Here is a 12,744-nt window from a genome sequence, read left to right as displayed (position 1 = left end):
AAAAGCTCATGGTAAATTTCAGATTAAATATCGCACATAAATTCCGAATAACTCAGAAGTGCAAGCCCGGATCCGAACACTCCACCATCTGCTTTAGAGGTGGTAGGTCGAACCATTAGGCTACCTCAGCTGTTATATAATCGAAACAAAATATTATTATAATAAAAATAATGGACGTTCCAGGACAGTGACCTGCTTGCAAATAATGCTACTTATGTATCGTAACTGTCTTACGCAGCATTAAACAGAAAAACCCATTTCTTAAAATTCAATGTAAATACTGAGCTTCGGTGTTTATATTTTGTATTATTTTTTTTGCATAAATATGAATTCGCAAAAAAGGAGAAAACATTGTTGACGAAATAAGAAACCGTTAGTGTCTCACAACGATTAACTTCATCGGAGGTTACACGTCGTCGTCATGCAAAAGCAATTGCAAGAAAAGCTGTGTTGTGTTCACTGCCTTATTTTATTTATTTATATTATAACATTGTATCTGTATGAACAGTTGTGTTTACAGTTTTTACATATATATACTTACATACTATAAAATTAATCACTTGCATAAACAAATGTATGTGTTGATAACAATTATCCCTAAGTAATCATTTTTAAAGGAGTTTCGGCAGCAAACTTATTTGCTATGATTATTCATTTGTTTTGTTTCCAGAAAGGTCATGGATTCGCTTGTAAGTCTTCAGTTGGTCACGTGTAACTCAACTAATGCTTCTGTTTGTACCGGTACCTCGAATTAAATATGGATGAGCGGATGTTTGCATACTAGGGTCGCCCAACAATTTAAAATTATCGGTCCCATAGACCCGACGAAACGAATAACGCTACAGAATGAATATAGGTCGCCTTATAAGTAAGCAAACACTCTAAACTAAGTAAATAATAAGGGCTTGCTTAAATAGTTACACAAGTTCAAAAAGCAAAAGTAACATTACACAACGTTCACGCGCCGCGTCGTTATATCCAAAATAATGTTCTAACGGTATTCCTATTATAAACTGACAAGTTAAAAAACAAACATAGAACTACTTAGTCACGTTCACAGCTTTCACTTAAATGGATCCCTCCAGTTTTTCTACAAATTAGGGAAGTTTTATTGTCGTTTGAATCGGTTTCATTGACAGAATGCATCTAAGAAGTTGCTCGCATTGTTTAGTTGCTAACAACTTTATTTGTTAGCAATAACAAGTGCATTCCTAAATGGAGCGTCAACCAAGCCCAAGGCCTAAGACATCCGGGTGTCTGTAAAGAGGACAAGATAAGTATACGGCGTAGTACAGTGCATAAGCAGTGCTGGCTTACATTACGAAAGCTCGCAATGGAGCCGATAATAAATTGTACCTGGCGGGGTTACGTAACCTAGGTAAAAGTTACCGCTCGCTCACGGCACTATTTTGAACTTCAGCTGCATTCGCACCGAACAATTGAATCCCACAAATTAATTAAACATTTCTTATCTCTAAATCGGCAAGATTTTACCGATGCTTCTTATCGGTGAAACAGGAAACATTGTGTAAACAAACTGACTCATAAACAAACATCGATACTAAACTGAACTTCGTAACTCGACTGAATGGAACAGTACCCTACTAAAGTATTTAAAATGCATGTTTGCAATCCACGACACGGCCTTCACCCCAAAACCTATTTTAGGAATGAAAAAGACACCACCTAACATGAGTACAAACTAAAACAAGTGTTGCTTCATTCTTTTAATTATCTAAACCTATTCCTTTCTTGTTGTACAATTTCAAAATGTAGTCTTCAAATTACTAATTGAAATAGATAGACGTGCTGTATCAACGCTATTCGTAAATTACGAAAACCAGTAGAACTATCGTCAATTGTATGGTACTTAAACGGATATTAGTAAAATTTTATTTTGAAATCAACAGCTAATTGTTATTAGAATTTATGACGACCGCAAAGAAATAATTTTCTTACGACAGTAACATATATTTGAAAATGTTATTGTATGTATACGTATGTTCAGAAAGCTGTTGAATTTATAAAGAATTGAACAAAACAACATTTATTACCATCCAAAACAAATAATATCTGGGCATTGTCATTTGCTGTGGCACATCTACGCACAATTTGTGATCAATAAAGTTTATTTTCGCCTCCGAAATAGCACTTATTTCATGGTCACTGCTTTGTGATGATCACGAGATGCCGTTTAATTTGGCCTTAATCTTGCTTTGTTATACTTTTTGCTCTCCGTATGAATATTGTCATGTAGCGAGGGAGGAACCGGTCTTACTCACAATTGTTTCGCCCTGGGCCGGGCCGAGTCATAATGCCCGTTATACAAGAAGTCTTATTAACTAAACCTCAAGACTAACCGTTACGTACAACCTGTACTAGCTACAACAGCACTGCTCAATTTATTATATAGCGTGACTAATTCCGAATACATTCGGTTTTGTCCAATTGAATTCTCAATTTTATTACACGTAATAAATTCTTAGTCACTTTAATGTTAGCATTACTTATATTATACATACAATTATACCATGCATTGAACTTATTTTTAATTAATATTGATATATAAATACAGTCAAACTTAGTAACGAGGTTGATTCATATCTTTGTGTTCGAAAAAACCACACTGCGCCAAAAGTTGAGTAATAGAAGACAAGGTATCAAGTAAAACGTCTGAAGTGCTAGCCGTATATAGGACTCATAAAATAATCACTTATTAATGAAGCTGTCGCGGCTGACTTGCTAGGAACCCGATATCTATAAAGAACCCCAATCGTGGTTTGTTTGAAAAAAGAAAAAAACCATACATCTACACTCAAATATAACAGTTTCTTTCCCAATGTGTAGCCACCGTCATCGTGAAAACTTAAGAATTCGTTGTAATAATTTCGTTATCGAGATTCACTTCTACGATGTAACAATTTTAGGAACAGTCGTCACTGCTAATGAATAAAAACCATTTTTGAAAGTCCATTCACTAGGTCTACCTCATTTTACCGTAAACACATTCTAACACCGAAGTGAACAGGTATGTTTGTAGAGAGTGAAATTTTTACATCTTGACGCAAATTAGGTACCTATATGCGAGTGGAGTTTACTATTAACCACTCCATGCTCATTCACTTAACAAATTCCGCTTTGAAAATGTTCATGTTGTGACGGCGACGTCGGCGGCGGCTTGAATATTCATAGTTTCATGGTAGCCATACATTTAATGGGATATGGACTGCAACATAGAACGCCCTTGATTTTAGTTGAAATGCATTGACACAGTTTTCACCTTGTGACTTAACGAGGCAAACTACATTATTGCTGTTTTATAAACACGTACCTTGGAATTAAAAGTAAACACATTTACTTTGAATCAAATCATCTTGTGTTGACCATCTCTTACCTCGCTAACTTTTCTGCCTGCTTTTACTGAACTCTATTGTCTCGTATTCTTGTTTTCTTTCTTTGTTATATGATATTTAATTACTACTTGTCTTTTTATTGTTTTGTGCGAAAGCGCATTTTCTGACATCATGCTCTTTTTACCTTCACTTCGCTTGCGTTTCTTGGTAATATTGTGTGGCTAATCACGTTTTAATTATTTGCTTTATAATATTGCTTTCAATAACATCATCAATACGACCTGTAGAGTTGCGGTGGATCAATTAACACACAATATGGGAATGCTGTAATCTTAGATAGTAACTTTAGAACGACTACGAACCACAAATACGAACTTGTCTTTACGTCGCTATATATTTGTGATGAGGGAAAATTTTATTTAGAAAATACGAGAAATGCCCCTCGTAACTTCTAAATAAAATTTTGAAGCTATCAATCAAGTTTCATTATCTAGTAAAATGGACGATAATTTGGTTTGGGAACCACGTAACCTGGTAACAATACACGAGGCCCACCTATACAATCGTATATATTGAATACGGCCACCGAGCGTGGTTTCTCAGTCAATTTGCCGGCTTTATTGTGTGTATTGAGCACCGTTGTTTGCATTTACCAGTCGAACATTGGCAGTTACTGTCATTAACAGACGGTAAATTTATTTACGATTGCGAGTTAACCCTATGAACCCTTAACATCATTATATAATGCACCGTGTAATTTCACAAATAAAGAGTTTTCATTGAATCGCGTGGCATATACAATTATTAACTAACATTTCTCAAATTTTAATGCTTGAACTCGGCATATTTTTTATCTCTTTAACTTGTTTACTGTAAATTTTTGCTGTCATAGTACCTATTGTACGTCATCTATATATCTCAATTTTTAAGACTTAACGACGCTTTAATTTTAATACGCCACTTAGAATTTAACTGCCTCCGTGGCCGAACGGTTACCATGCCGGACTGCCACGCAGAGGTCCCAGGTTCGATTCCCGGGCCGAGAGAAATAGTTGTATGGCCTACAATTATTTCTCTCGTGAGTTTGAGTGTAATTTGTGGTTGTCTATGTGTGTGTCCATGGCACCCGCGACTCAGGGTTTCCCTAGTGCGGGGCAATGTTGAGTGTGTGCGTTATTTATTTAAAAAAAAAAAATTGCTCTAAGTGGCGTACCCTCCTTTGCATCAAAATATATTGAAGATTATATTCAAAAAATGTCTTCGTGCTATCTTATGATTTTATGACCCAAATCATCTAGTTATGTACGCTGTAGACGTAATATAAACCTTTAGCGATGGAGGCGTGGCAATATTCACGACACGTCGGCGCCGCGTCTACGCGACTGGATTGTTCTGGATGCAAACATAAAACAAAATTAGAAAGCGCCTCATCTCTGCTACTCGTCATCTCTCTATAGCCTGCTTTGTAATCTTCACTTGTTGTTCAAGGTTAATTTTGTAGATGACGTTAACACGTAATAATATTTCTCAAATGAAAGATTAAATTGGATTATCATATGAATCTCATTACACTCTCATCTTACTAGATCGTTTTAGATACATATTGTTTGTAACATGTACAATATCAGCATGGACTCTACCTAGAACCTTCTAGGTCATTCGTGACAGTAGAGCGATAATATTCGGTGATTTTGTTTTGAACTACAACAACTACCTTATCTCTCGGAGGTGCTTCGCGGTTTTAGATATCAACATCATTTAAATTTCTGTAGATAATACTTTAATCACCCTTGATGACCTGTACGTAATCTACAAGCCACGTACGAGTACATTTTTTACGTAATACTTTCGGAGCAGCACAATATTTTTCTTTTGATATACCATGCGTCTTCGCGTTAGAATTCCATTAAAATGCAATAATTTCTTATGTCGAGTATTCCGCTTCGATTTCATAATGAATTTATGCGCTTCTCTAGCATGAGCGCGAGCGTGATCCTCAACAAAAATTCCACGGTTCCGATCTCGACTCTCCAACGCGTGTTTCGCACCTTGATCTAAATACTTGCGACATTGTCTAGTGCCGTCGTCTGCGGCTTGCTGCATCGATAGATACAGTGCCACCAACTTCTTTTTATTACAACTCTTCGTAACACAATCTCCGATAATATTATTAATGTTTATACCTAACATTTTCAGTAATAGCTGTTGCATATCAGCATTAAATACACACGAAATCAAAGTCGAAATTCTACTTCACGTGTTGTTACATCAAATGTATCCAGTTTATCAATTGTTTGTATGAGCAATCACCGAAATGTATAAATTTACAATCCATTATTTTCAAAGTCTCTGTGTAATAAGGTCGTCACCACATCTTATATAGAAAATTTTTTTCGTGTGTAACCGCTTTTCAGTATCGTGCGATCTCTGGGGAAATAACCTCCGTTCCCTTTTACGTCACTACCGCCACCTTTGATGGCGGCCGTGAATCCCCATTAGATTCCCACAAACATAAAACATTCATGACATACTTACACGAAAAGACAATTTCAAAAATCAACATTGTAGTTTTGTACTAATGATGTTTTTACTTTTTATTTTAATATGTTGGAATATTGTATGTCGTGTCATTGACTTAACGAACATTGTTGACTTGATCAGCTGGTTTTCATGTTTTGAAATTCTCTCGTTAATTTTGGCCTTTAAGTTGTTTGTACATTTGTACGTAGTATTAGTTAGCTAGTTAAGGAGGAACGATTTTAGGAACTTCTTTGCTTTGATGCTGCTGGTCAAAGATTTAATAGTTGATGTATTTGACCTCGTTTGTATGAGTAAGATGTAACAATGGATTTGTTATTTGTCTGTTGGTTAGTAAAAGTAAGTTTGAGTGAATGCACAATAGCTTGATTCGCCGCTTAGTGGGAACGTCATTCGCCTTTTACTTGCCATTGTTTTAGAGAACACGAAAAAACCTGAAATCATGTTTACAACATTCAACGTTCAATTTAAATATTCAATTTATCGACATGCGTACTTAATACAGAAATACTTTTAGTAACAATTTTATCGCTTCGTGATCCATTTTGTATCGTTTCAATTTTCGCAACTTCAGTAGTAGTTTCACAATAATTATGTGTCTCAATAATAAGATATTTCTATGTATTTCGCGTTGTATCAAAAGGTGTGCCGGCAATATTAGTTACGCAAACCGTTCACGTGATCTGCTAGTGGTTATGCTGAGGCAAAGCGCGTATGTAGTAGTATCGACGGAACTCCTATCGGGCATTGAGTAACCGAGAGCTGGAAAGAGCTTCGTTACGTAGAAGTTTCGATACAGCCTCGCGCTCGAGACGTAAGGCCGTGGTTGCAGTCACGTCGGCGGTGAGAGGCGCCCCTCCTCTGACGGAAGGTCGTCAGCGCTCGCCCCGCGCGCAGCACCATAATGGATCTTTACGGAGACCCGCCCGACCACACCGCTCGAGCTCGTGCCCGCACCATACTCGCCTTACTAACAATGCAACAATATAAATCACCTTGCCACCACTTTTTTATACCGCATTGTACTGAATATTCAATACACTGCTTGTTTCACTTTACTCGTTTTATCTTGCAAATTTGAAGTTGGATTGACGCTGCAAATTATTATTTTTTGATGTTTGACGTATTCCCTCACTGTTATCAATGGTAGCCATGATAACAGGCTGCACGTTTAAGTGGCTGGAGTAATAATCTAATCAGTTAGCACGCGCAAAACAACGTTTAATTACATATAGTTCATTAACCGGAATGGAAACTTTATATGAATCAATGTATATACATTATACGGATATCGTCGCATAAATGATTTACGTATTGACGACAAAAGTTTTCGCAAGCGTGGCAAATCCAGCTGTTTGCTAACAGATGGAAAATTGCATCGATAGTAATTGCTTGGCCTGTAAGGCGTGTTTCGTAGTTCATTTGGTTTGCTAAAAGACTGATCGAACGCAAGGTATTCTGGTTGGAGTGCAACGTTTTAATAAGCCCAGTCTCGACCAACGAGCGATCAGCGGGCGAATGAAAAACCCCCGCAAGACGAGCACACGCGAGAGTGTTCGCTGGCAACAATGCGCGAGACTCGAATACTGTTTTTCCACATATCTAATTAAATGAATCGGCGTTACCTCACCGCTACTGACGATTGCGACAAGAGTGGCCGCATCGTCCATTAGAAAGTCGACGAATATGCAAATAGTATCGTAGAAACCTCACAAATAACTGGCCACTCACTTCGCCTTTAAATGTGTCTGCGATGAAAGTGACTACTACCGTTAGTAAATTGTGTTCGAACAATTTCCTCCGCGTACACATTGCCAAATTCACTGACTTGATCTCGTATGACACGGTTAAAACTTTTCCTATTTTTTGAGCAATCATTTCTTGTTGTATCATTAAAAATGAAAACATCTTGTTTAAACAGATAATTGTTTATCAACATATCCAGCTACTTGGGCGCTCTTACGGTTTTTTATTTATAAATAACACTATTTCTTTTCACTATTTCACGTTTGGGATATTGATATTGATTTGCAATACTTTCGCGTTATCTGTTGAAAACTCTTGAATAGCTGCAAATTACTGTTTGTTTTTAAATTAAGTGTTTATTACAATGCAATCTAATGTGTTTATCAGTAAAAAATTGGTTTATCATTTGAACATCCACGTGAATGTGACATTGAGTTGAAGACTGATAAGGGTGTAAACAGTAATTATGTTAATTTATTACTAAACTAGAAGAAAATTAAAAAAATATCTTAATATTATGAATACGTTGTTATTATTTTACGCATTGACCTTCTGTTGTTCTTTGGCTTGTTTTCGAATACTTGGATGTCTCCAGCTCCCTGACTTTGAAGGTTGGACTGTAAACAACTTTAAATTATCAACAGATAATGTAAGAGAATAAAACGGTAAGCAATTAACAGGGCAGCGATCACTACCCGGCTGCGTGAATTTCCCGCTACGGGTCGTGTTAAAGTGAAACATTTATTATCGGTGGCTGCTGACGTGTGTCAGTATCGGAATAAGATATAATGTATTCACGGTTCGTAGTATTTAAAATCGAATTTGCATCAACTGAACCGATCCACCTCCGCGACATTACGTCAATAAGATACCACACATTAGCTCGAGTCTGGGACGCTTGTGCGCTGTTACGCGTCCGGGTCTGTCCCGCATACACTTTGTTTACAATGTCATGTAATATACAAATAATTCTCGGAATCGAATCGAAACGGAACTTATTACCTGTAGGTATAAGCCTCCGTGCGTATTGAACCAAACCCTGAGGCTCGAGCCAACAAAACAAGCCTGAGACGTAGATATGTGTTTGTTACTTGTTATATCTGTCGGTCGAGTGAGCCGAACAGACCGGTTGCGACGGCCTCTCACTTTGCAAGTCCGTGTACCGCTCGCCGCTTACTGTGAAATTAGGTAACTAACAAAAGCCACAATCTCTGCGCACGACGGGCAACCACAAAAAATCCTGCAAAATTAAAATTAAATCCAATGGAAAACAATAAAAAGCGCGTGTAACCTGACGTAATTTCAATGAAAACAGGTGTCGACGCAGTTATCACGCATATTCATTTGATAAGCCGAACTATAAATTAATCGACTGAGCGGCATTTGTACAGCACCTTGAAAAAACGGATGATGGATTTCCTCGTATTTTCCGGCCCAACCACAGCGCACAGTCGAACGACCTTCGCAATGTGACAAACAATAAAACTAACGACCTTGACATAATACCATCTGCAGATGCATTGGACTCTTTAACTATTAATAAATTTCTAATGATGTATGTAAATAATATTAGTGACAATCCCAAGAGAAATTGGTCAGCATAAACAGCAAACCAGACAATGGAAGAAGTCATGAGCGCACAGATGATGCGGGCGAAACGGCTGTTCACCGAATGCCAAAGTATTCCATCGCGAGGCGCTCTTTATATCGTTCTGTAGTAGTACCACAGAGAAAGCCGCGCCCCGCGCTCCCCCGCACGGCGCCTTCGCACTCCGTCCGTAGCGGGTTTTTTCCTCATTAACTCTATAATTCCATACACTGGGTATGTTCGTGTTTATCACTCGCGTCTCGGCTGCTCGACGTCATAACTTTGTTTGGACATTAGCATTTGTATAGATCATTTACAAAAACTACTAGTCCACACTATAATTTTGTTGTTTAAGATGTTGTTTTGCAACTTTTTTGCTTCAGAAACGCATGCTCTACATTTGAACAAGTTGGTTTCTTGATTTCTTGTGAAGAGCGAGACCAAATTAACTTAACATTACTTTCCTTAATTAGTATAGTAAGTACCTAGTTAGCATTATTTTCCTCAATGTTTATGCGTTGTTAAATTTGACGAGTGACAGCAATTGCACCTGAACAGGAACACAGGAAGGTAAAGCAGGGTTGCGAAACGTGGCCAACATATCAGTATCAGTTAACATGTTAGCGGTGAGACTTGTCGGGTTATTGCTCGGTCTCGCGGCGTTCTCTTTAATAGGTTAATTGCCTGGCATTGTGGTGCTGGCACACATCGGCAGCCGCGACCTTAAAGCAGCTCGCGGCCACGCATGTGGGTAGGTGTGAATCGTCCGCGTCACAAAAGTACACACGCCTGGACACCTCGGCTTGATTGCGGTCGACGCGTGTCTTTAACGACAATTACTATTAACAATGTTCACCATGTCGTGGTCAATATTTTTAACAAACACTAGACATTGACTCAAGGTGACAAATATGGAATAAATTGCTCTGTATATCTACCGCCTTGGTGCAGTTTTACTCAATCATCTATCTATCTACCCACTAGTGTCTTGGAAACGGATGTGTAACACTGATTCAACGATTTTTTTTTCCTAGCATCGCCTATGGAACCGTCAAGTGTTTCCAGCGACCAACCTCTATAAACATTAAGCTTCTATATTTGCTCTTATTTCGGCAGTATTCTTGTTCCACTTACGATATTGGAAAAGCATGTTCTGCATGTAGCTCTAATGTAAACACTGCTGATATTTCCATTAAAAATCATATGTGAGGCAGTAAGCTGGTGAAACGGTACGATGCGCTCAACGGTTGCAGCGACGTTGCCATTCTGGGCGATGAAAGTCATTGCTCACTTCTGACTTGCACATACGGTTGCAATCGCTCGGTTTATTAGTCCAGGATACCCTTATTTGGATCGTCAACAAGACTTGACGTGGGTTTCTCGTAGGAGTCAGTAATTTTTTTATCATCATTATCAATACACGTACAGCCATCGACTCGCTGATATTACTAGGATCTACCATATTATAAAACACCAAAGTTACATGTTTATTACTCAATTACGCTTTGACGGTTACGAGTGCAATTTATACGAAGATCCGTATATCTCCATACCATTGAAAAGTAATCCGCAGATTCGGATTTTAAATACATTATTCGGAGGTAAACCTTTCATTCCGTGTGGACGATATTGGTAACAAAAGTTAGCCGTGAATAATATACCAAATAGTAACATCTTAACAACAATTTAGCTAGTATGATTCATATCGAAATCATAGCTGGTTCTTCACACGTCAAGGCACGCGACGAAAACATATTATTGCAAATTATTCACTCACTCTTAAATTACTACTAGCTAGCTTTGTTTCCTCCTCTGTCTTGCTCCTTTACAAATAACAGTATTCAATTATTCGAATTTAAAATTCAACATACTGCAAGAACAAGAATGATTCAGAATTTTCCATGTACCGTGTTGCGTAATTCTTGTCAGAAAATTTGCAATTGGGCGAACTTTTGCGTCACATTCACATATAATTTATCAATTTTATCACATACGTAATATAAAAAAAAACCGCGATCTACGCATGTTCTGATGCGGAGTGTTTTATGTCAACGGGTCTTAACACAACATACAAGACCACACACATCCATTTTGAGTTCTAAACAATAATTAACATTTTCCAAAGATGACATTACGTCGATTGTGAAATTATGTAAATTAGGCTGTTACGACTAAATACACTTTTATATCTAGCACTATTTTGTCTGTGTATATTTTGGCATCTTCTTGTTTATTGCCTTCACAAAGTGGTCGTAGATAAAGTAATGATAAATATAGCTTATATTTGTACTGTTGATAACTGTCGAGCCACTTGCAGGCGCATGGGTACTACAATTGATATGCTCTATAAATTAAAATCTTATTTAAAAAATAAGGGTGGCTTACTTTTGTCTACGATCGCACCCGATGGTAAGTAAACATAAGGATATTTAACACAAATTGAAGAAAACATTTTTCTTTTTGCAGAAAATCGCCATTCCGGCGCCTAGTAATGGCAATGGATCGTCGGGTGAGGCTACGTTTCACTTCAGCATCAATAGCAATGCAGAAATGGAGGGTCCACAGGTAATAAAAATTCTTCGTACGAAGTTCTACGTTCCTTGCATACTGAACACATTGAACTAATCAAATAAATTCTGAAATAATCTCTTTCGTTATTTAATGTATAAAAAATTTTCCTACTCAAAAACACCCTTATCTTTTTATGTTAACAACTTCGGTGACCAATCAGGTGTCACTGTGGGGTCTTAATGAGAAGGTCACGGCAGGTTCAAAATAAATATAAAATAAAATAAATTTACTTTTGGACTTATAGAACACTGTACATCCCTAATTTGAGACCAAATGTTCAGGTAGTATTTGTAAAGCTGCAACTGTGAATACTGCCCTCGGAACGAAAAAAGGCAGAAGTGCTGTGTAAAGTACGCATAATTGAGCCTTTTTTTATTACGAGGGCAGAATATGTTCTGAGAGTCGTATTCTAGAACTCTACTCAATGCTTAAGTCAGGACTTGAGTATGATTCAAAGCACTAGAAATCATACTCGAGTCCCTGGCATTAGGGTCGTATTTCTAGTGCTTGTGTTGCCAGTGCAATCCTGACTTGAGCATTGAATAGAGTTCTAGAATACGACCCTTAGAGTTGTACGATATTCAGAAACGTAAAAATGGCTTAGAAAAATGTTTCCACCACATTGCGTGCAAAATTACACACACATTAATGGAGCAATGTAACAGTCACCTTGATTAAAATTGAAGATTTGCGTCATGCGGGTGTTATCAAACAACGCTAGTATTCTGCTTCAGTCTGCTTCACTCGATATTATACGTACAACTTATTATAAATTATAATCTCCATAAATTATATCCAATTTTAAGTAATTTTATTTAACAAACCATATAACGTTATGAACACGGTAATAATAGTCTATGCAAATTACATTTAATTATTATCAAATCATAAAATAAATGAACGATTGGTAACAATATACTTTATAAATGCCTTGGATTAGCAAAAACC

General features: G+C 37.3%; 1 protein-coding gene across 1 annotated transcript in view; it reads left to right on the top strand.

The window, feature by feature from the left end:
* LOC113234945 (RNA polymerase II elongation factor Ell) overlaps window positions 1–12,744 on the top strand; it is a 55,196-nt gene that overhangs the window by 27,695 nt on the left and 14,757 nt on the right. The window contains exon 3 of the mRNA XM_026470465.1: window positions 11,692–11,790. Within this exon, the coding sequence (XP_026326250.1) occupies window positions 11,692–11,790 (99 nt within the window). The remainder of the gene's footprint in view (window positions 1–11,691; window positions 11,791–12,744) is intronic.

This window comes from Hyposmocoma kahamanoa, unplaced genomic scaffold (genome assembly GCF_003589595.1).
Source record: "Hyposmocoma kahamanoa isolate Upper Pololo Valley unplaced genomic scaffold, ASM358959v1 86, whole genome shotgun sequence".
Classification (NCBI taxonomy): domain Eukaryota; kingdom Metazoa; phylum Arthropoda; class Insecta; order Lepidoptera; family Cosmopterigidae; genus Hyposmocoma; species Hyposmocoma kahamanoa.
The sequence above is the reverse complement of the archived record's forward strand: the minus strand, read 5'-3'. Positions and strand labels throughout refer to the sequence as shown.